This window comes from Glycine max, chromosome 11 (genome assembly GCF_000004515.6).
Source record: "Glycine max cultivar Williams 82 chromosome 11, Glycine_max_v4.0, whole genome shotgun sequence".
NCBI lineage: Eukaryota > Viridiplantae > Streptophyta > Magnoliopsida > Fabales > Fabaceae > Glycine > Glycine max.
Window position 1 is genome coordinate 31,915,442 of NC_038247.2, and position 25,644 is coordinate 31,941,085.

The following is a 25,644-nucleotide window of genomic DNA, read 5'->3' on the forward strand; positions in this document are numbered from 1 at the left end:
ATCAAGCACAAGATTTTTATATAATTTAAAATTAAATTTATACATTATATTTATGATTTATATTTGTTTGTGTGCCTACAAATATGTCACTTTTTTTACTTTTAGTCCATGTATTTTTTATTCATTTTTTCTATGATTTTTTTTTTAATTTTCTTCCCTTTTACATCATGTTGACATGGCCTCATTATTGATGTGACATTATTGAGGATATTTTAATATGGTGATATAGCATGTGATTATCATGACATCATCTTTTGATGTAATACATCATGGCATTGTGATTATGTCATCTTTTGACGTTTTTGTAATAGACCTTGACAACAAAAACCCAAAATAGAATATTTGGAAAATTTAAGAACTAAAACTAATAAAAAAATTATGAGGATTAAAATTGAAAACACTAAATTGTGAAAACTTAATTTATATTTAAGCCTTCTTTATAAAAAAAAAAAGAAAAAGAAATATACAGTGTTGTAATTAAATTTTCAGAAATTATAAAAAAAAACATATATAAACCTTTAGAGTGTTGTGTGTGTATACAAATATGATTGCCACAATTATACTGATCATAAACAGTTTTGTTTAAAATATATTTTCCAATACTAAATAACAAGGTGCATGGAAAAATAAATACAATTATGTAGTGATTTATCAAGAGAAGAGACAAATAAATAAAATCTTATTTTTCTGGATAGATAATGGTAATAAGATGAGGGGTAAATAGTCATTCTTTCCTAAAAGTGTTGGATGATGAAAAATTTATCCCTGAAAGATGAAAAAATAAAATTTAGTTTCCGAAAGTGTAAAAAGTACAACAAATTCATCCCTCCGTTAACTTTCCTCCATTGATGTTAATGAATCTGCCTACATGCTCTTAGGGACAAAAATGTCACAAAAATGTTTGCTTAGTGACCTTGATTGGTTGGCACTTTCCTCAGCAATCAACACATCTTAATCCAATAGTCCACATCGCATCACACAAACTTGATCAAATGGTCAACTCAACTTGATTAGAGAAAACCCTAGTGCGACGCACCACACTCCACTAAGCCCTACACTCCAATCCACTCGAGTAATGCCAATGGGGAGGAAGTGAAAGGCAACACTCAAATCTTCTCTGTCCACTGAGCCTCCACTCAAGCAACACCAACCGAAACCCAAAAATGCCCCTCACGAGCATGAAGAGGAAGTTGAAGAAGAAGTCGAAGAGGAGGAGGAGGAAGAAGAAGATGGCGACGGTAAAGACCAACAACAACAAGCAAAGACTAAATCTCAAAGGTTCTGGAATCGTTGAGCAAGGACCATGTCCTCAACCTTCTCTGTGAACATGACAGAGAGGATCTAAAAGGTGGTGGATGAAGATCCGGAGCACTAAGATATATGTTCACGAATTAAGGTGCCACCAGAACTAATGAAGGCCATGTGAGCAAACATTTTATGACATTTTCGTCCCTAAGTGTCACGTAAGTGAATCCATTAATGTTAAAGGAAGGGTAAATTTGTAGTGCTTTTTACATTTTTTATGACTAAATTTTCATTTTTTATCTTTTAAGGACTAATTTGTGATCCTTTTACAATTTCAAAGACAAAAATAACAATTTATCCTAAGATGAGGGGCGAAAATCAGTCCATTGGGCAGTGATGTTGCACCTGATGCAATCCTACCCCGCAAGGGCATTGGATAGAAAAACTCCAAGTAGATTGGGCCAGAGATGCAAGAGAAGGCCCTAGGGTTCTTATGAGCCTTAGGGTAGATTTCGAGCCCATGGGCTAAGTACGAGCCCGTTTATCTTTGTAAATATTAGATTAAGGTTTCATTATTTTTGGGCCTTGTATTTAGGGCTCCATAATGTAGGTAGGGTACCCTTGAAATATAGGATTTTTCAGCCCTTGTATTTTAGGGCACCTAGACTAGTTTTTGTATTAGGGGTAGTTTTGTAATTTCACATGCACTAAGTGGATATTTGATGTGTGTGGTTGGAAATAAATTTAATTGAATTGGTAGAAGCCCAATCCAATTAAATTTTAGAGGGGGAGGTGAGCATTTGCTTACTACACCCCATTGCCACATCATATAGTCACACTTTGTGCATGTCCTTCATGCTTTTCATGCCTCATGACACCTAAGCACACTTAGTGGAGAATCTTGGAATTGATCTTGGATTAGTGGGCTGAACCATAACTAAAATTCACTAATCATAATTAGTGAAATTTTGGCTCCAAAGTTTGGCTCCACAAATTCAATTTCAAATTCAAGTGAAATTTGAATTTCCCTCCAATTTTGTGTGACACTTAGGCTATAAATAGAGGTCATGTGTGTGCATTTTTTTCAACTTTGATCATTTGAATATTAACTTCAGATTTCAGAGCTCTTTTTGAGCACAAAATTTCGTGCTCTTCTCTCCCCCTCCCTTCATTCATCTCCTTCTTCCTCCAAGCTCTTATCCATGGCCTCCTATGGTGGTGAGCTTCTTCTAGACTTATCTTCTCCTTGAAGTGGCGTCTCCTCTCTCTCTTCCTTCTCCATTCCGCTGTCATTTATCTTCCAAGAAGCAAAGGAATCCATTGATGAAGAAGATCCTAGGCCTACAAGCTCCAATGGAGCTTGCATCAGCACCTCTTGGAATGTGATTATAATTTGTCAAAGCCATGTTAGCGTACATAACATGTAGATTGGTTACATAAATGTCGCACCTCACATATATTATGACTGCATTAGCTGCATTTCATGTAATTTTTTTGTAATTTAGTTTAGATAACTGCAATCAGAACTACAACTTTTATTTAAAATAAAATCTAGTATTCATTGTATAATGCCCAATGAAACAAATTGGAACTTTTGATATGCCCAGTACCACATCATGAGGTAACCACACACCAAAAGACTTAATTTACTGATGCAACTAAGGAATACATTTTGAAAAGTGAAATTAAGACTCATAAACCATATTCATCAATCAACTTCTGGCAGTAGGAAATAAACATGCAAAGATCACTAGACAAGAATGACTTCATTGACACACAAGGACAGTAAAAATCCAAACCAAGCAAAAGAAAATACAATTAAACTCAAACATATCATCCCAAATCCAAAGGACTGCTACCGATCGAGTACATGCTTTTTTCAAGGTAACTGGTTAGGCCAAAAGCAAGCTTAGAGAGGGAAGTTAGCACCTCCAAATGCAAGCATTGTTGTCTCATACCCATTACCATTGAACTGCTGCATTTGCATACCCGATCCATTGCCATAATTAAGCAGTGTCATATCTTCAAGTGCTGGTGTTTGCATGTGGGGTTGGTATGATGGTGTTTGCATTATCTGGGGTTGGTATGATGGTGTTTGCATTATCTGGGGTTGGAAAAATGCAAGTGATTGCATCCGGGGTTGGAATAATGCTGGTGACTGCATCTGGGGTTGAAATGTTTGTGTTTGCATCTTGGATTGGTATGTTTGAGTTGGGAATTCTGGTGTTTGGATCTGGGTTTGGAATTCTGGTATTTGAATCTGCGGTTGGAATGCAAATGTTTGCATAGGGGGTTGGTATGTCAGTGTATGCATTATCTGGGGTTGCAATGTTGATGTTTCAACATCGGGCTGGTTTGGTATCACCTGGTTGGCTTTCAGCATTTCCATCCTTTTATCAATGTCTTTCAGGTTCTGTTCAATTATCGATGCAAGAACATTCATATCAGCTGTGGTCATATTGATATCAGGCTGAAACATTCCTGTCTTAAAGCAATGAGCCATGAACAAGGACATTTCAATATCCTTGTTTTCCTTCACAATTTTCTGCAACTTTTCTTTACTCTTCATGATACTTTGTGCAATGAAACTCTCTTGGTTCACCATCTTTTTGCTTTGCTCCCAATGTGGCATGCTCATGAACTTTCGCAGTACATTTTCGACACCGAATTCGGATGGCCAAATCACTGGCCGAGGATCATTGGGGCCATACACTATAGCACATGCTTCAACGCCACAAAGCATGCTGAGTTCCTCCGTCTTCTTCAGCAGTGACTGCTTCCGTTTCTTGCATACGTTTTTTCTTTTAGAATCGTTGCCTATGAATGTGAGTTTCAGCTTTCCCGGGGCCATGATGATGACCAGAATAAAGGGAGAAACAAAATGAGAAGTAAAAAGAGTTGCTTGTGGTTTCTACGGCCACCAAGAATCTCTCTATATAGACTAATTTGGTGCATGCATGGTTTGATTTTTTGCCTCAACGTTCCAACTGGTTTTGCACATTCAAATGTCACATCAAATGGCATTCCATATGTAAGGGATATAGACAATTTGGCACTTTGATGACATCCAAGTTTGTAAAATTTACATTAGGTATGAGTGGATAAATTACTTGATTGAGTTGGTACGAGAATGGTAGTATATAAAATAAAATCATATTTTCATCTTTGAATTCGATGCATACATGGATATATTGTAATTTTTTATTGTTGCATTTTAACAGTTGCCATTTTAAATTCACAACTGGTTTTGAACGTTGAAATGCCACTTGAATGTCATAGTATAGAGAATCCAACACTATAATGATATTTAAGTTTAAAAATTTTATTATGAATTTTCATCGTTGACTCTCATGCAGAAATAGATAAATTCTAACTTTTAATCACATTTTGACCGTTGTCATTAGTGTAAGATTCTTCATATTAAACATTTATGATTTATTATTAAATAATAAATAATTTGTGTGACCATTTCACAAACATATTTTAGAAGCATTTTCTTTCGGAACAGGGGGGAATTTATATGAATGCATAAATGTGAGAATTTATCACAGCCCTTATAAAAAAATTGTTTGATTTTATGATGTTTAAAAATTAGAAATGATCCAATGAATAGCTTGGAGAATCCAGCACTAGAATGATATTGAAGTTATAAAATCTATTTTGAATTTCATCGTTGATTTTCATGGTAAATAGATAAATTATAATTTTTAATCATATTTTGACGAGTTGTAATTTGAGTAAGATTCTTCATATTATATATTTAAAGTATATTACTAAATGATATAGTATTTATAAGGAAGGCATAAATTCACCTATTTATCATCATGGAACTAAATTAGTTGGTTAAATAAAATGCGTGAATTAGTTGGTTAAATTAGACGGCATGCATCCAAATGCAGTGGTGCAAATTAAAAAATATTCTTACATTTCTTGTTTTCCAAATTTTAGATTTGTTTCGACAACAATCTATGAAATCACTTCCTACATCAATTATAGCAAGAATTCTTTGTATAACGTTTAATGCCCTAAGTTGGGAGTAAAACTTAACTTTTCTTTGGTTCAAAGGAAAAAAACAAAGTAAACTCTTATTATTAATTGATGAAAAAATACAGGTAAATTTTAGCGATTTAAGTAAACCTAATTTTTAGTTTAGAAAATATGGAGCCAATTGAAAGAAATTATGAAGTGTGCATGCATGTCTTCAAGTAGCTACCTCGGTTCAATCAAGTGACCATTGTAGAATTAACGTTATTTTACATCGGTCTCTGTGTTAGCTCTTTGACAAATGTACCAAATCGCTCATAGTAATAATTTCTCGGTAAGCCGAGTGTCGTACCACAGGAATTTTGTTGCACTTATGTGAAGTACTTTTCAGTTTGTAAATTGTAAATTTAGTAAATATAATCTAAATCTAGCCAGGGATAAGAAATTTAAAATTTAAAATAAAAGATAAAGATAATAGATAAGATAAGATAAAAGATTTAAAGATAAGATTAAAAGATAAAATTAGAAGATAAAATATTTAAATTGCGATAAAGATAACTACTTCTACGAAATTCAAATAAATAAAATCTAAATCTACTAAATCTAAATACTTACTCCTAAAACCCAACAGTAAAATAAGGAATAACTACTTCTAAGAAAAACCAACAATAAAAATAGGGAATAAAATATATATATTAAAATCGCTAAAACCTGACAAGTCTAATTAGCCTAGATATATGGATTCTGAATTTGTCAGTTATCAATACCAGTGAACTAATTCTGGCCCACATCTATCCATCTACTTGCCCCTGATGCCTCATGATGACAAGCCTACCTTAATTACTTATCTTTCAAATGCCCTTTGCGAAGACTCAATAACTAAGATGCATTAAGATTACATTCTAGATGTTTGCTAAAGCATGGGCATTGAGGCATTAAGTCATGCTAACCCAATGATTTCTTTCTTTTGTTGTTCTATTAAGTGTTACCCTCTCCCGAGTGGTCTAACCCTTAAAACCGATTCACGCATTCATTCCTTATCCCTAATTAGGCTTTACCCTCTCCCGAGTGACATAAAGACTAACAGAAAACAAAGTCCGAGATGCAGAATAAGCAAGAAAGAAAAGCTGATAAAAGAAACTAGAAGGAAAAACCCTCTAAAAGATAACCCGCTAATTTCCTCCTTTTAGTGTTCTCTTAAGCGTTACCCTCTCCCGAGTGGCCTAACCCTTAAAACAGATTCAAGTATTCATTCCTTACCCCTAATTAGGCTAGGGGATTAGCCGCTCATGGTCATGAGAGCTTTACAATGAGAGGAGGGGTGAAAGAAAGAAAACAAGAATACAAGAAAAGGGGAGGAAAAGGAGAGAACTGAGTGTCAGAGGTCTGAAAACTGAGCTCTCAGGAAGTGTGTCTGTTTTCCTAGGCTGACCCTCTTATTTATAGGTACAAATTTGGGCTTGGGCTTTTTCTGATTTTCTTCTTTTTTCATTTATTTTTGCTTCTTTTTACTTGTTGTACCTCCCTTTTTCACATCCGCAATCAAAATTCGAAATTAATTAAATCTTTCCAAATTAAAGCATAAATAACTGCTAAATAATTAATTCTAAGTTAATTTTAGACTGATTTTCTACTATTAATTCACTATTATTTAGCAATTATCAAAATCCCCCAAATTAAACTTTGCTTGTCCCCGAGCAAATAAGAAGAATAAAATTATTCCATTCTTAAGCAAAAATTTCCTCAAGTAAGTTCCAATCATTCCAACACTCTCCATGACTTCAATTCCTTGGTCCTTTGACTGATCTCTTTGCATCTGTCATTATCTTAAAATAAAAGCATAAACACGAGAGCAGAAACAAGTCATTTATCTGGAATTCCAACAGGTCGGGCTTGCCTTACTTCCTTACAAAGCTGGTGTTTCTCTCTGCTCACAAGTGTCTGGTCAAGTGTTTGCAATTTTAACAACCTGTAAATAAAACTCGAGTTTTGTACTTCATCTCGGTTAAGGTTAGCCTTAATTACCTTCGGTGGATCACTAAGGACTTTTATGGCTTGTAATGGGGCCTGGCTAACAAAAAATCATGGTTTTTCTTGGAAATTCAAAATATAAGATTATAAGAGAGCATGCATTTCCACTTTTAGCCCTTTTTTCCTTTAGCACTTCCCACTGACACCTCTCTTTTTCATTCTTGCCCTTTTTATTTATTATATATATGTATATTTTTTTTTCTTTTTTTCTTTTTCCCTTTTTTTTTCTTTTTTCTGTTTTTTTTTTCTTTTTTCTATTTTTTTTTCCAATAATATGCATAATAATAATAGTGGGCTCACGATTATTTAGAGGTGTTCTAGTGTGTGCTATTTTACCCATTTGTTCAAAATCCCACAAATTAAGGCCTTATTATCATTTGGAACCCTACTGCTCTCTTAGAATCCTACACAAGGTCAAGAATATCAATTTCTTGGCTTAGGGTTCTACTCAGAATAAATCATTATAATTCTTTCGGCTCAATATGGGTGCAAGGGATAAAATTATGTTGGGTTGGCTTTTTGGCTGAGTGGGTGAAATAAAGCAAACATGGCCTTGATCATATCCACCTTAAGTAACTAATTTTAACAGTCTAAGAATGATGCAAAACTAAGAGTTTAAAAACAGGCGTTTTCTCTCACAATTAAGGTCACACTCTCACCGGGATTAATTCAGTATTAACGTACCAGATGTGTCTTCATTCCATCAAGCTAACCTTTCCTTTTCAGTGAATCATGTTTCATTCCTTGATCTGACTTTTGCTTCCAAGACCAGTGTTTTCCAATGATTAGTAGCCTTTCAAGTGTTGGACCTTTCAGAACAAACTTAGAATTGTCATTTCTCAAGTTATCATGCAATTTATTTATTCACGCATATGCTCAAATCTAATAATATTACCACTGCTTTTCATTTTGAACACAAGCTACAAGTATGACAAAATAACTTAAAATAGAAACCTAAAACATAAAAACATAAAAACATAAAACATAAACATAACATAAAACAAAAACAAAGAAAAATAAAATAAAACTAGTGTCTTGCGCCGCCTCCCAAATCTGCCCATGGGCCCCAATCAGCGCCAGCCATGAGATCCTCATCAACTGCAGGATCCTCAACGGTGGCTCCAGAAGGCCCTTCCCCCCTGTCAGTGGAGGGCTAGTCTCATGGCCAGGCGACCTGCTGACGATAGGCCTCCGGAGTCGTGAGCGGCGGATCCATCTGCAAAACTGCGTGAAAAAGGCACAAGAGATATATGGGTAAGAAGAGAATGCAGAGAGAGAAGGGTGTAAAGAGAGTAGAAGCGTAGAAGAAGAGAGATACGAGAGTTTCTCAAATTAAAAAGCCCCCCTGAAGGCAACTGAGGGGTTGGGGGGTTTCGAAAACTCTCCAAAATTTATGACGTGCGCGCTTAGCGCGCATGTGGCTGCTAAGCGCACCAAGGGAAGCGTCCCTTGGTTGCCCCTCAGATTCAAAAATTCAAATTTTAAAAACTTACCTGGGCGCTTAGCGTGAGGTTGCGCGCTAAGCGCGTGGCTTCGTGTAGCCCACTTCAAGTTGCTATTGGTACCCCTCTTGTTTGCTGTTTGCACCTGTTTGGGCCCTGTGTTTGTTTTTTTTTTAAGAAAAGAAACAAAACAGAAAATAACAATTTCAAAATAAGGACAAAATATAATAAAGACAGAACATAAATACCTATAATAAAATGTTGGGTTGCCTCCCAACCAGCGCTTAGTTTAATGTCTTTAGCTAGACATAGAGCTTCTTTCAAGGATCTTTTAAATGCACGACGGTCGTCAACTTCTCTAATTGTCCTCCATTATAGATCTTTAAGCATTGTCCGTTGACGATCCATTTCTTCTCATAATTTTCTGCTCGAGGGTCCACTAATTATACCGCTCCGTGAGGTCTGATTTCTTTAATAATGAACGGTCTTGACCACTTTGACTTCAACTTTCCTGGGAAGAGTCTCAATCTGGAGTTGAAGAGTAGTACCTGCGGCCCTGGCTGGAGTTCTTTCTTTTGTAACTTCTTATCGTGATATGCCTTAGTCTTCTGCTTGTAAATCCTAGATGATTCATAAGCATTCAACCTCATTTCTTCCAATTCCAGTAACTGCAACTTCCTCTTCTCTCCGCATGCCCTATTATCAAAGTTTATGAATTTAAGAGCCCAATATGCTTTATGCTCCAACTCTACTGGTAGGTGGCATGTCTTCCCATATACTAGCTGAAAGGGTGATAAGCCAATGGGAGTCTTAAATGCTATCCTGTAGGCCCAAAGTGTGTCATCGAGCTTCAAAGCCCAATCCTTCCTTGATGATGCTATTGTCTTTTCAAGGATTTGCTTTAGCTCTTTGTTAGATATCTCTGCTTGGCCATTTGTTTGCGGATGATAAGGTGTAGCTACCTTATGTCGCACATTGTATTGCTCCAGGACTTTTCACAGGTGATGGTTACAAAAATGCGTGCCCTCATCGCTAATCAGAGATCTTGGGACTCCAAAACGGGAAAAGATGTTCTTCTTCAAGAACTTGATCACTACCCTGGCGTCATCTTTTGGTGTGGCTATGGCCTCCACCCATTTGGAGACGTAATCCACAGCTACCAAGATGTAGACATTCCCGTATGAAGAAGGAAGAGGCCCCATGAAGTCTATGCCCCAGCAGTCAAAAATCTCAACTTCCATTACATTTTGGAAGGGCATTTCATTCCTTCGTGAGATTCCCCCTGTTCTTTGGCATCTATCGCAATAATGCACGAACTCGTGGGCATCTTTAAAAATGGAGGGCCAGAAAAATCCCGATTGTAGCACTTTTGCCGTCGTTTTGTCCCCATTGTGATGACTACCATAGGGTGAACTGTGGCAGTGCCAAAGAATATTTCGCGCTTCTTCCTTCGTAACACATCTTCTTAGCAAATTATCAACCCCATGCCTTGAATAAATGACGATCGTCCCAGACATAGAAGCGTGAATCATGCAAGAATTTCTTCTTCTGATTCCAATCAAATTCTTCTGGGATGATCCCGGTGGCTTTATAGTTGGCCATGTATGCAAACCAAGGTCGAGTGTCGGCCTGTAAGGGGAATTCGTCAGGGAATTCGCCTTTTACTTCTGGTTCCTCCTTGGTGATATCCTCATTCTTTAATCTAGACAAATGGTCAGCCACTACGTTTTCGGATCCTTTCTTATCCTTGATGGTGATATCAAATTCTTGTAGCAACAAGACCCATCTAATTAATCTCGGTTTTGAATCCGCCTTAGCTAGCAAATGCTTGATGGCGGCATGGTCAGTGAAAATGATGACCCTTGATCCTATCAAGTAAGACCGAAACTTTTCTAAGGCAAAAACAATGGCCAGCATCTCCTTCTCTGTAGTGGCGTAATTCAATTGCGCCTCGTTTAGGACCTTGCTGGCATAATATATGGCGTGAAAAACCTTGTCATGCCTTTGTCCCAGAACTGCACCTATTGCATAGTCACTAGCATCACACATCAATTCAAAATCCTTGCTCCAATCTGGGGCAATCATTACTGGTGCCGTGGTGAGCCTATGCTTCAGTGTCTGGAACGCTGCTGAGCAATCTTTATCAAACTTAAAGGCCACATCTTTGTTCAGCAGATTACTTAGGGGCTTGGCAATTTTTGAGAAGTCCTTAATGAACCTCCTATAAAAGCCAGCATGCCCCAGGAAACTTCTGACGCCTTTGACATTCAGTGGTGGTGGCAACCTCTCGATGACGTCTATCTTTGCTGGGTCAACTTCTATGCCTTTACATGAGATCTTGTGACCCAAAACAATACCCTCTCGAACCATAAATTGGCATTTTTCCCAGTTCAATACCAAGTTGGTTTCAACACACCTTTGTAATACCTTTTCTAAATTATCCAAATAAGTGTCGAACGAGGGCCCAAAAACCGAGAAGTAGTCCATGAAAACTTCGATACTCTTCTCCACCATATCTGAGAATATGGACAGCATGCACCTTTGAAATGTAGCTGGTGCATTACACAATCCGAATGGCATTCGCCTATAAGCAAAAACACCATAAGGGCATGTAAAGGTCATCTTTTCCTGATCCTTGGGATCCACCGCTATTTGATTATAACCTGAGTATCCGTCCAAGAAACACTAGTATGCTTGCCCTGCAAGTCTTTCCAACATCTGATCCATGAAGGGCAATGGAAAATGGTCCTTCCGGGTGGCTTCGTTTAACTTGCGGTAGTCAATGCACATCCGCCAGCCCGTGACAGTTAGTGTGGGTATTAGATCATTCTTTTCATTCTTCACGACTGTCATTCCAACTTTCTTGGGGACCACTTGTACCGGATTGACCCAACCACTATCAGAGATAGGGTATATGAGTCCAGCCTCTAACAACTTAAGCACTTCCTTCCTTACTTCTTCCTTCATAGTCGGATTCAGACGTCTCTGAGGTTGTCTAATAGGCTTGTAATCATCCTCCATCATTATTTTATGCATGTAGTACGAAGGACTGATTCCCTTCAAGTCAGATATATGCCATCCGATTGCTTCCTTATGCTTCCTCAGGATGTCCACCAACCTGTTCTCTTCTGTCTGTGTCAATGCATTACTAATTACTACAGGTTTGGTGTCACCCTCCAAGAAAACATACTTTAAATGCCTAGGCAATACCTTTAATTCAACCTTCTTTTTCTCGGTCAGAGCCTCTTTCTCTAATATCTCAAAACAGGTTTCTTTCTCAGGAATGACTTCTTGCCGATCCAAGTCTTCCAAGCAAGCCTTGAGATCCTCTTCTTCTTCACTGGTGAGACAGTCCATCTTATTTACTATTACTTTCTCCAGTGAAGTGTGTGGTGTGTCCAGAATATTGACATTATCATCCCTGTCAATCTCTTCTATCCTGAAGCACTTCCAACCTTCCCGTGGATACTTCATTGCTTTAAAAAGGTCAAAAGTGATCTTCTGGTTGTCAATACTCAGTTCCAGACTTCCGTTCCCCATATCTACCACACAGTTGGCAGTCAACATAAAGGGTCTGCCTAAGATAAGGGGAATTTCTGTGTCCTCATCGATATCCATGATGACAAAGTCCACCAAAAAAGTGAAGTGGCGAACCTTGACCAGGACATCTTCTACCACCCCGTATGGTCTCATAATTGAGCGGTCTGCCAATTGAAGTGTCATTCTAGTGGGATCAATTTTTAGATTCCCAATTTGTCGACACATTGATAAGGGCATCAAATTGATGCTTGCGCCTAGATCGATGAGGGCTTTATCTACCGATTCTTTTCCTATAGTGCATGGGATGGTAACGCTTCCCGGGTCCTTGAACTTTTCAGGTAGCTTCCTTTGAATGATCGCGCTACAGTTGCCTCCTACTACAATGTTCTCGCTGTCTATATATTTCCCTTTCTTAGTGATGATATCTTTCATGAACTTAGAGTAGAGGGGCATCTGTTGTAAGGCTTCCCCGAATGGCATGGTGATCTTCAGTCCTTTAAATATTTCTAAGAAACGCTTGAAGTAGCACTCTTTATTCTTCTTGGTTGGCACCTTAGGATACGGAAGATCCTGTGACAAGACTGGCGATTCTTCCTTCTTAGCTTCTCTTGCTTTTTGACTCTTGGTTTTAGGTGATAAGGCCACCTTCTCTTCTTCCTCTGGCTTCCCTTCCTCTTGAAGTTCTTCTTTCTTATCCTCAGTTTCCTCGTCTTCTGTCATCGTTCTTGCTTCTTGAGCATTCTTTTGTTCTCGAGTCATTACCGCTTTACACTCTTCTCTTGGGTTCTTCTCAGTATTAGCCCCAAAAGTTCTTGTGGGTCTTTCATCCCTTTCTTGGGCTAGCTGGCCCAATTGTGTCTCGAGGTTTCTGATAGCTGCATCTGTGCTCTTTTGATGTGATCTCGTCTCCTGGATGAATGCTTTTGTCTCTTGAGCGTTTGCCTGGAAGAATGCCTTCGTCTCCTGAGCGTTTTCCCTTGTCTCTTGGATGAAACTTAAGAGCATTTCCTCTATACTGGGAGAGGACTTCTCTTTCTGACTCGGACCGTGACTAGGGTGCTGGTATGGTGGTTAAGGCCTAGGCTCCTTGTACTGATTCCCTTGATTTCTCCAGCCGAAGCCTTGGTTAAAGTTTCTTCCCTGGTAAAGTCCTGGTGGTCCGTTATTGTATCCAGACGAGTTTCCTTGGTAGTAGCCTTGGAAACCTTGGCGATTAGGATTGCCCATGTAATTTATTTCTTGAGAGGGCTCATGTTGGATTGCGCATTGTCCGGGCTCATGTGTCCCTCCACATGTGGGGCATCCCTCTACTTGCAAAACAGGGGAATGAGAAATATTCACTGCTTGCAGTTGTTGGGGCAATTTGCTAAGCGTCTCCGTAATAGCTTCTAGTTGTCTAGATATTAGCTTATTTTGTGCCAGAGTTGCGTCTTGTGTACTAAGCTCTAGGAGGCTTTTCTTTGTTGGGACATGAGAATGGTCACGAAGGATAGCCTGATCGCTAGCTGCCATGTTCTCAATGAGTTCCATCGCTTCCTCGGGTGTCTTTAACTTAATTTTTCCTCCCGCGGATGCGTCCAGTAACTGCTTCAATTGAGGTCGTAATCCATCAATGAAGATGTTTAATTGTACTGGCTCGCTATATCCATGAGTGGGCGTTTTCCTTAACAATCCGTGGAAGCGTTCTAAGGACTCGCTAAGGGATTCATCTGGGAATTAATGGAAATATGAGATTTCTAGTTTCCCTTTAGCTGTCTTGGATTCAGGGAAGTACTTTTTCAGAAATTTGTCTACAACTTCTTCCCAAGTCCTAAAGGTGTTGCCCTTAAAAGAATGCAACCATCTTTTTGCCTCTCCCGCTAACGAGAAAGAAAAGAGGCTGAGGCATACCGCTTGTGGTGGAACTCCCGCTATCTTAAAAGTGTTGCATATTTCTATAAATGAGGCTAGATGTGTATAGGGATCCTCACTTGGGAGACCATGAAAAAGGTTCCCCTGAATCAGCTGAATGAGAGAATGAGGGTACAAAATATTAGGGGCTTGAACTTCTGGCGGTGTGATACTTGTGAGGAATTCAGGAGTAGTAGTTTGACAGAAATCTTCTAATGTAACCCTACGTGCTGATTCTCCGTCCATTTGAACGTGATTTGGAGAGAGAGGAGGTGAAGTATCTATGTCTTGCTCTCTTTGTCTTCTTGCGGCGTTATTACGCCGACAGGTAGCTTGGATTTCTAAGTCTATGGGAACGATAGTAGATTTATCTCGCATAAAAACACAAGGTTATACCCGTGTAATTTATGGAGAAGGAAAGAATGGGGAAAGAGGAGTGGTGAGAGAAAGATTGGCCAAGGGATAGAGGAGGGGTGAAAGAAAGAATGGCTAAGAGAATGGCCAAGAGGGAAACAAATTACAAACTGATAGTATGGCACTTAAATGCGAAAACAAAATCCCCGTCAACGGCGCCAAAAACTTGTTAGCTCTTTGGCAAGTGTACCAAATTGCTCGTAGTAATAATTTCTCGGTAAGCCGAGTGTCATACCACAGGGATTTTGTTGCACTTATGTGAAGTACTTTTCAGTTTGTAAATTATAAATTTAGTAAATATAATCTAAATCTAGCAAGGGATAAGAAATTTAAAATTTAAAATAAAAGATAAAGATAATAGATAAGATAAGATAAAAGATTTAAAGATAAGATTAAAAGATAAAATTAGAAGATAAAATATTTAAATTGCGATAAAGATAACTACTTCTACGAAATTCAAATAAATAAAATCTAAATCTACTAAATCTAAATAGTTACTCCTAAAACCCAACAGTAAAATAAGGAATAACTACTTCTAAGAAAAACCAACAATAAATATAGGGAATAAAATCTATATATTAAAATCGCTAAAACCTGACAAGTCTAATTAGCCTAGATATATGGATTCTGAATTTGTCTGTTATCAATACCAGTGAACTAATTCTGGCCCACATCTATCCATCTACTTGCCCCTGATGCCTCATGATGACAAGCCTACCTTAATTACCTATCTTCCAAATGTCCTTTGCGAAGACTCAATAACTAACATGCATTAAGATTACATTCTAGATGTTTGTTAAAGCATGGGCATTGAGGCATTAAGTCATGCTAACCCAATGATTTCTTTCTTTTGTTGTTCTATTAAGTGTTACCCTCTCCCGAGTGGTCTAACCCTTAAAACCGATTCACGCATTCATTCCTTATCCCTAATTAGGCTTTACCCTCTCCCGAGTGGCATAAAGACTAACAGAAAACAAAGTCCGAGATGCAGAATAAGCAAGAAAGAAAAGCAGATAATAGAAACTGGAAGGAAAACCCCTCTAAAAGATAACCCAATAATTTCCTCCTTTTAGTGTCCTCTTAAGCGTTACCCTCTCCCGAGTGGCCTAACCCTTAAAACAGATTCATATATTCATTCTTTACCCCTAATTAGGCTTTACCCTCTCCCGAGTGGACTAAACCCTAATAGAAAGCAAGTTCAGAGATACATGATGTAAAAAGAAAGAACGATAAATAAATAAAGAACCTGGAGGGAATTCCTCTTTTTATTGATAACTCTTGAAATGCTCCATACATCATTGGCTTTTTAGGTCTGCCAGGCCATAGCTAGGGGATTAGCTACTCATGGTCATGAGTGTTTTACAATGAGAGGAGGGGTGAAAGAAAGAAAACAAGAATATAAGAAAAGGGGAGGAAAAGGAGAGAACTAAGTGCCAGAGGTCTGAAAACTGAGCTCTCAGGAAGTGTGTCTGTTTTCCTAGGTTGATCCTCTTATTTATAGGTGCAAATTTGGGCTTGGGCTTTTTCTGATTTTCTTCTTTTTTCCTTTATTTCTTCTCCTTTTTACTTGTTGAACCTCCCTTTTTCACATCTGCAATCAAAATTCAAAATTAATTAAATCTTTCCAAATTAAAGCATAAATAACTACTAAATAATTAATTCTAAGTTAATTTTAGACTGATTTTTCACTATTAATTCACTATTACTTAGCAGTTATCACTCTGCGACCACGACCATCGTAGAACACCAACTCTCTTTTTACGATGTCTTTTACAACGTCGATCCATAATCGATGTAAAATGATCAATTTAACAGGTGTAAAATGCACCTGCTGTAGTAATGTAGTGGAATACATAAAATATTGGTCACTCATAGTGGCCGCATTCATAGGTACCTGATAGACGATTTAGATATGTATATACTCGTGGTTCTCACTCACATGTGTATGAGAAAAAATTTGCCTAGTATAAGTTCATTCCCTCTATCGAATGGTTTCTTCTCTTCTTTTTTTTAAACTTTTCAATGGGGCTACCAACTTCCTTTTAGTACGTAAATTGCACCTTTGGAAGGGCATCTAAGGAAAACAAAATTTTGCTTAAATTTAAGGGATAAATTTTATGCTACCTTCCTTTTCCCAAGGTTGAGGTCCCCGTTCATGAAAATCGTGTAAAATACAGATGGAGATGTATCTGTAGTGGGAGGAAATTGATAGCACTGGAAGTACTAGGGGCAGATCTAGATCTGGACGAAGAAGTCGTTAATGCAGAAGGAGTTAAGCATGGAGCAACACGTGCGGTAATGGGGGTGTGTAGGAGAGGACTATTAGCACTAATTAAGGGGCAGTGCTTTACGAAAGGGTAGAGGGAAAACTCCGAGACGATGGTATTTAGGAAGCTTTGCTTCTCACTTCATAAATACATACAACTATTTTTTCTTTCGAAAAACTTTATGAATAACACTTCTGAAAATTAGTTTTCGAAAGCATTATAACACTTTCGGAAGTAACTTTTAGAAGTGTTAAAATTTCAGTGCTTTCTGGAATTAAAATGATTTTGAAGAAAAAAATGACCATAGCCTTGAGCCAACCTTGCATGTAGGCGCGAAGCTAAAAAAAAGGGGAGGGGGAAATGTTGGGCTTAGAAGTTAGAACCCCAAATAATTAAGAATAGCAAAATAAAATATGATACTAAAGTTGGAAGAATTTGTATTTTTTTTAAAAAAAACTAAAAAAGGTAAAAAAAATAAATATAAATAAAGGACAAAATTAAAGTTGGGTGTTCACATTAATTTACCATATAATTAGTTTATTTTATCATAGCATTGCTTTAAGATGAGTGAATGATCGTTTATTCTCTTATAATTATGAATTTATTATCAAAATCAATGTTAGACAAAGCTCTTTTCATAACAATCTTTTTCTTAAGTTTCTTAATCTTTAAATATTTCAACAATTAAATCTAAGCTTAAATGATGCAATACGTTTCATAGCATATTGTTTTACGTGGATTTCCTTGGTTTTTCTTATCTATGACTTTGTTATGCTTTCCGTGTGCTTTTGGTTGTAGGCAAAATTTCACATTACTTTTGCTGCCCGAATGAGCTCTGGTAGACTTGGTTAGTCTTAAAATTTTATGGATCCGGGACAAAATAATAAATAACATCCTCTTATATTTGTATTTGAAAATATAAATATTGCACAAAACAAATAGATACGTAATTAAATTAAAAATGATACATTTATTGCATTAAAATAATAAAATCATTTTAATAAATTTTAAAAATATATATAATATGTTTTGTTCAATTTAGTATCATGTTATGGTTTTTCGTTCATGTCTTCAAATAAAATTACACACACATAAATATTTATATATAAAATAAGTATGACAATAAGCAATCTATTTGGGACTCACCATCCTCATCCAATTGAAGGTGAGACAAATTTGGGTTTAGATGTAATAGAGGAAAGCTTATAGTTTTAAACCCATCCATGTCTGATTTTATTGGATTTATGTAAACTTGCGGGGAACCCTCACATTTTTACAGTTTTAATTTACTTATATATCTTCAAAATATTAATTTTATATTTAATTTAATTTGATTTAGTTTCATTTTATATTTGACCCCTGAAAGAAAAGCTCTAACTCCATTGCTATCGTCTATCATAAAAAAAATATCATTTATATTAAAGCTTATATATTTGTGTTCTTTATTGATATACTAATTAACTTTTATTTTTATTTATATTATAATTTTAGTTTTTTTCTTATCTTGTTAAAAAATAAACTTAATCATATATATATATATATATATATATATATATATATATATATATATATATATATGTATATATATATATTATGATGTATTATGGAGCACTGAAAATTTATTTAATATAAATTTATGAATATAATACATCATAAAAAATAACTAGCAACCAAAACAGTGATATATCACAATTTAATTTGAATAAAAAATACATGAAATAAAATAATAATTTTTATTTATTTATTAATATAAAATAAAATAATATACAAAATATTATTATATAATTTTATTTAATATTTTGAGTCTTTTTTAACCTGTGCCATTGCATCTTAAGACAAGGTCCAAGGCCGAACCTGCTTGAAGGTTTAAAACCTTGTTGAAAGATTTAATGACTTTTAGAAGTTCGAAAATCTACCTTGGAGGAAGCATAAATCCCCCCAGCTCAAGCACTTGCCACACTATGGTGGTGCCTCCACATATACTATATCAATTTTTTGCAAATCCACTACCAAATAATAAGAGAGATATTTTAAGGAAAAATATATAATTATTCTTAAGAAATTAATATTTTTATTAAATAATTACTAAATTTTTATTTTTTTATAAAGATCATTAAAAAACGTAAAAGCCTAAAACGATCAATTATTATCTCATTGTTGGGCCAAAATACTATATCATCTCTAATATATACACAATGCTTTATCAGTTTTTATATGCTTTCTTCTTATCATTATTATTAATTTCTATGTCCAACTAATATTAAAAAATCACCTGTGGCTGAAGTGTTCAATAAAAAATTTAGAATTTCATCAGAAATCCGAAAGGAAAGCAGGCCCCCTGGAGCTTAATGAGGGTTATATAACACAAGTATAGAACGTACTAAACTAAAACTAAAAAAATAAAACTAGTCTTATTGATTGAAAAAAAGATAGGTGCTGTTTGTTTTTTATGAATGCCATTTTACATAAACGTCCCACCACACACATATTAAATCTCGTATGTATATGAAGGTTCTAAAATCTAAACTTTGGTCCGCAATTAAAATCTCATCACAATGTCATAATACTGAAAATATTTGTAACTGCAGTCGCTCCATATTTCTTGCAATTTAATTTTTATATAACCTGCTATCAAAACTGCGACTTTAATTTAAATAAAACCTTATTATATGATAAGGTGACACTTGACAACGTTATGAACTATTTAAGAATTGAGTAATACGCAGTGAACAAAGAACTTTTCCTATGGGTACCATAACATGAGGTAATTAACCACACACACCAAAAGACTTAATTTATTAAACTAACCAATACATTTTGAAAATCGAAACACTCATAAAACCATATTGTTCAACCAACTTCTGGCAGAAATTAAGAAATAAACATGGGATGGCAAAGCCACATGATGACTTAATTGCGCGCACCATTAAGCAAGGCCAAAATCCAGTTCAGAGTTCTCCAAATGTAGACATTGTTGTCTCATCATCATCATCACCATTAAGCAAGGCCATATATCCCTGCTTTGGCATAGGGTTAACATTCATATCAGACCCATTGCCATAATTCAGCAGTGTCATTTCTTCAGGTGTTAGTGTTTGCATCTGATTAGGTTAGTTTGCTAGGTTTTGCATCTGATCACCAAGTTGGTTTGTTAGGGTTTGCATATCAGGTTGGTTTTCTAGGGTTTGAATCTGATCACCAGGTTGGTTTGCTAGGGTTTGCATATCAGGTTTGTATGTTGGTGTTGTTTGCATCTGGAGTTGAGATGGTGTCTCCAGCTGGTTGCAATTCAGCATTTCTTTTATCAACGTCCATCTGATCCTATTCAATCATAGATGAAAGAACATTCAAATCAGCTGTGGTCATGTTCTTACAAGGTTGAACATTCCCTATATTAAGACACTGAGTCATGAACGAGGACATTTCAATCTCCTTGTTCTCCTTCACAACTTTCTGCAACCTGTCTTGACCCTTCACGATACTTTGGGAAACGAAACTCTCTTGGTTCACTTTCTTCCTACTCTGATCCAATTCAGGCCTGCTTCTGAACCTTTCCACCACACTTAGGACACCCAATTCGGATGGCCAAACCTCCGGCTCGGGTTTGTCACGGCCTTAAACAATAGTACACGCTTCAATGCCACAAAGGGTGTTGAGTTCCTCCGCCTTCTTCATCAGTGACTTCTTTCTTTTCCTGAATGTTGTGATCCTTTTGGTATTGTTGGCTATCAATGCAAGTTTCACCTTCTTCCGACCCATGATGGTGACCAGAAAAAAGGAGAAACAAATTGAGAAGTGAAAAGTGTTGCTTGTGTTGTGGTTTCTACTGCCACCAACAATATCTCTTCAACTGGAACAGTTCATTAGAATTTATTCCAGTATGTCATGGTTTGGAAAAATAAAAAAGCATTTTTCAATTTTTGTGGGATGTTTTCAGATCCGAAGAAGAGAAAAAACAAATAAATAAACAAAAAGATATGTGTGAATGAGTAATCGTGAAAGAATAATGGTGTTAATGCATCAAATCTTTACAATAAACTATTCATAAGAAATTATACACTCAAGAGAGGCGAAAATAAATAAAAAAGTTAACATAAGAGAAACATTTTTTTTGAAACAAAGGAATAAATCTAAAAAAATACAGATTTTTATCTCAAATATATCCATTAAATGTGAATGTTAAACATGGACTGCAAACATAAATCTCTAAATCAAGGAGTTACCTTCTGATTTTTCAAGTCCTGTTCATGGTTCTTTGGATGTGTCTAAAACCTTCTCATAAAGCTCATCGGCCTTGATGCTTTTGTGAATGAGGAGGGTAGCGTCACCACCGTCATCGACAATAAGGTTGGGTCCTTCGTCGGGGTCCAGTCGAGGGCACGCTCGGTGCGCCACCAGTACTCCTGGAGGGTCTCCCTCTTCCAAGCGAAGACGATGGTACTGTCGCAGGCAATAGTGGTGGCGGCGTGGTCCTAGGTGGAGAAGATGTTGCAGGACCACTGACGGACCTCGGCCTAGGAAAGGTCATTGACCTTGTACTCGAGACCACTTGTGTGGTTTTCTCCACCAACAAAGCCATGGTTTAGGCACTGAGAAAGAAAGAAAGAAAGTGGAGTGGTGAGGAAAGAAAGAGAGTGGAGTGGTGAGGAAAGGCTCTTGAGTCGTGGAAGGTGAAGACGAAACGAAATGACAGAAGGTGATATTTTGAGTGAGGCTAGCTAGGGCAGAAATAAAAAGGGGGTGTAGACACTAATTTTAAAAACGGGTATAAGAAGACCATCTTTGAACGCTCTATTTTTAAAACGTTTTTGATAAAGTCATCGTAGTTCATTTCTTATTATTTACAAAATTATCATTGCTGAGATTTTAAGACAATTTTATGATAACCGTCTTAAAAAATATGTCGTAAAAGACCATTTTTTAGTAGTGCATTCTGTAGTGTAAAAGTGCCAACTGATTTTGAACATTCAAATGTCATTCCTTACATGCAGGGTATAGAGAATCCGGAACTTTAATGACTTTTAAATTGTAAAATTTACATTACATATCAGTTAGTAAATTACTTGAATGAGGTGGTACGAGAATGGTACTAATATAAAAAGAATTCTTATATTCATCTTTGAATTTCTTGGATACATGGATAGATATTGTAATTTTTAATATTATCATTTTAACACAATTGACCACTGGTTTTGAACGTTGAAATCTCACTTGAATGTCATTCCATACATGAATAATATAGAGAATATTCAGTACTATAGTGATTTTTAAGTTGTAAAATTTCATTCCATCATTGGCTTTAATGGATAAATAGATAGGTTTTAATTTTTAATCTCATTTTGACCGTTGGCATTAGAGTAACATTCTTCCTATTATTCATTTAAAGTAGATTACTAAATGATATATTGTTTGTGTGACCACTTCATGAAACATAATTTTTAGAAGCATTTTTTCTTTCTTAATACTCCCCCCATTTCAAATTGACCAAAGTCTTAGCATTAAAAAAATCATATTAACTTGTGTTTTTAATTTTCTTCAACGAAATATTAAAACAGTACATCTATTTCAATTTTATCTTCTATTGTTGACATAAAAATCTTAATAATACATTTAATAAAATTAAGAAAAAGAGTAAGAATATTTTAGTCAAGCTATCCCCTAAATATATTATTGTTTTAAAATACTTATTTTTTTAATTTGTGCAAAAGAAAGACCCTTACATATCAGCCATTTTGGAATTAAAAAATAAGATTGAGATGGATGAGAAGAAAGAGAGTTCTAACACACAATACATAAAGAAGGAAACTAATAATTTTGGAAAAGAAAGTATACACAATGAATCTTAGAGTCATCAAAATAAGTCATCATGTATGATCCAACCCAATGAGCTAAATATAAATGCGGGTTGGTCAGGCCTAGTTCAAACTTACTTTAGATTTCCATGTTTTAATCTCAACTTGACCTTATTTCGGATCACCAGGCCAAATAATTAGCCTTAACCAAAAATAATAAATGTCTCAATTATTTTTTTAATAAAATATTTAATTATTTTATTTGTGATTAAATAATGCCATTAACATTCAACTCAAACATAGATTAAGTTGTTATATATAACTATTATTATTATTATTATTATTATTATTATTATTATTATTATTATTATTATTATTATATAAATCAAGAACTATCAATCTAAATGAATGTCACGTTTAATTCACAGTCACCAAAAAGTTAAGACCATATGCATGGCTACAAAATTCAATAATATTCCGTTACATGATTGTCTATTATTAGATGATAATCTAAAAAATATTTATATTTTCAGTTTATTATAGTTAAATTCATTTTTGAAGATAAAACGATATACATATATATCTCCCGTAGGAACCAAATTTGGTGCAGTCAACATTTTCAAGGATTAACGTAATCAATGCAGTATAAATTTTGGACAAAGATCATATGGTTCAGATTTAAAATAAGCGTTTAACTAATTAGTCTAATTTGTCAGGATAAATATAAAGTAAATAAAGACTGAAGAGGTTCAAGGAAATCTACATCATCAAAAGGTTATACTTTTGCTAGTTTCTTTTACATTATTGCAGGCAAGATTAAGATTAGATAACAAAAAATATTGATGGTTTTCAGATTCAGGCCAGAAGTCTCAGCCTGCTGGTTCAAAAAGAAGATTGATATGGTTGAATTTTCTTTTTTTCTTAATTTTCCGAATGCTCCTTAATTGGCTATAAGTGCTTCATGTCAGGGCAGGATACAGGCTATAAATGATATGGGGTCATAAACATTTTATACAAGAGACTGCACAGATTTGATGCTTTATTTACACTTTCATTATCATTGTTTTTAACCTCTTGTTTGTCTCTTGGAGGATATTTTATCTCTCTTTAAGTGTACATTCGCTATTTCTGCCAATAGTCTTGTTTTCCTTAAACATATAAAAAATTAAAAACGGTGCCATTATTTGAGAATTTTTTTATAGTATTAAGTTTATTCTGTTTCCTTAAGTAACGTGCACATAAATCCTGCTCACACTTTGGATTCTGCAGTTGAATTATATTCATTCAAAGTTATATATAAATATATAAAACATGTATAATTGGAAGTTCATTTTATGGAAATGGTTTATCTTTTGCTAGTAAAAGAAATTCTATCTCATGAGATGTACTAGTATTCTGACTTTTTAATCAAACTATTTCGGGCCAAATGTTTCTGAGCTGGAGTCCGAGTTTTCTGAACAATAAAAAATATTTTTGAATCTTCAACAAAAAGTTGATGGCTTGGCATCCAAGGTTTACAGAACTGCTCAACCCACTTGTCTTTAATAATTAGATGATATGATATCTATTGCTCGAAATTAATCAGAAGCTTGAAAAAAATTCTTACTTTTTTATGTTTAAATATGTTTTTTTTCCTAAATTTAGATCATTTTTTAATTTGATCCTTAATATTTAAATTTATTTTTTCAGTTCTTAATTTTGACAAATATTTTTTTAGTTGCTCTGATCTGAATGAAATTTGGCAGTTGGATGCATAATTTATGACAATTTTTTTATCACATGCAAGATTAAAAATAATATTTTTTAAAATTGAGGGACTAAAAATAGAAAAATGAAATTTGGATGACAAAAACAAAAGTGATAAATATGATATACCAAAAAATATATTTACGCCTTTTTTATTGTTATTGTTTCACCTGGTTAATTTATTGTTACAATATGTTTGATGATTTTGTTTCTACCAAAATAAACCTTTGATAGCACTAGTTTTTCTATTTCTTGGTAACTAGTTCACAGAAACTTAATTTTCTTTATTGATCATCTTTCTTAATTAGCCATTCTACTTCTTGCTTTTTCAATTCCTTCCAATGATTTACCAATTGAGGACATGGACTAAATTTCTCATTGACGCTGCAAGCTGGGCTTTATTTCAATTGTCTGACATTTTTTGTTGAGACCTACAATTTTGTAAATATTGTTGTGTTGTATATTTAGGCAGCAGGTCTTATAGCATAATATACCAAAAGCTAGCTAGTAGACTATAACTAGCTAACACAAAATGATTTTCAGTAATTTTTTTTAAACCGGCAAATAAAATTTCATTAATGTAATGGTACCAGTAGTACCTAATTAAAACAGATACATAATAAAGTATATCTCATCCCCGGGTTAAATGAAATTTTATCGTATGTATGAAGCAATAAATACCAATTAACCCGAAGTCCCAAACTTAGCATATTTATCCCAACTGAGTATAACCACCTGCTACGTATACAATTAACTATTCTCACCCAAAAAAAGGTAGCTCGTGCATAGTACAATCGGAGACCACCACAATCAACATATCCCAACCACTGAAAGCACCGCTGCATGATAACAAAAAGGCCAGAAAACCAAGCATCTACAAATCCTGTTAGGATCGTTAGCAGCAATGACACCAGTAGCAACGAAGCATGTCCACGAAGAGCTACCACAAGACCTCGATACTTAGAAGAATACGTATAGAGACCCTTGCATGTATACGTTAGCTTTCTGTTAGTTAGTTGTAACTACTCCATCTTGGTAGTTAGGGCCGTTAGATGTTCGTCGTAGTCATTGTAGCTTGTATAAAAGCCTGAAAGTGGTATGAGGAAGGCAGATATATCCTTTCAATAAAAGCTAGTTCCCTCAAGAGGAACCTTGACCTCGAATCAAGGCAAACATCATCTTCTCTCTCACGAATCTTCCCCTCCCCCGTACCTAACACTGGTCCGACCTGCTACTATGGCGGAGCACGGCACTCGGCCCACAACCACGGACCGCCTTGAAGAAGCCATAGCA

General features: G+C 35.5%; 1 protein-coding gene across 1 annotated transcript; it reads right to left on the bottom strand.

Annotated features, from left to right (window-relative positions):
- Nucleotides 1-3,154: 3,154 nt before the first annotated feature.
- On the bottom strand, nucleotides 3,155-4,096 carry LOC100810352 (agamous-like MADS-box protein AGL80). The gene has a single exon (XM_003537291.1). The coding sequence runs from the start codon at nucleotides 4,094-4,096 to the stop codon at nucleotides 3,155-3,157; it is 942 nt and encodes a 313-aa protein (XP_003537339.1).
- Nucleotides 4,097-25,644: the final 21,548 nt, after the last annotated feature.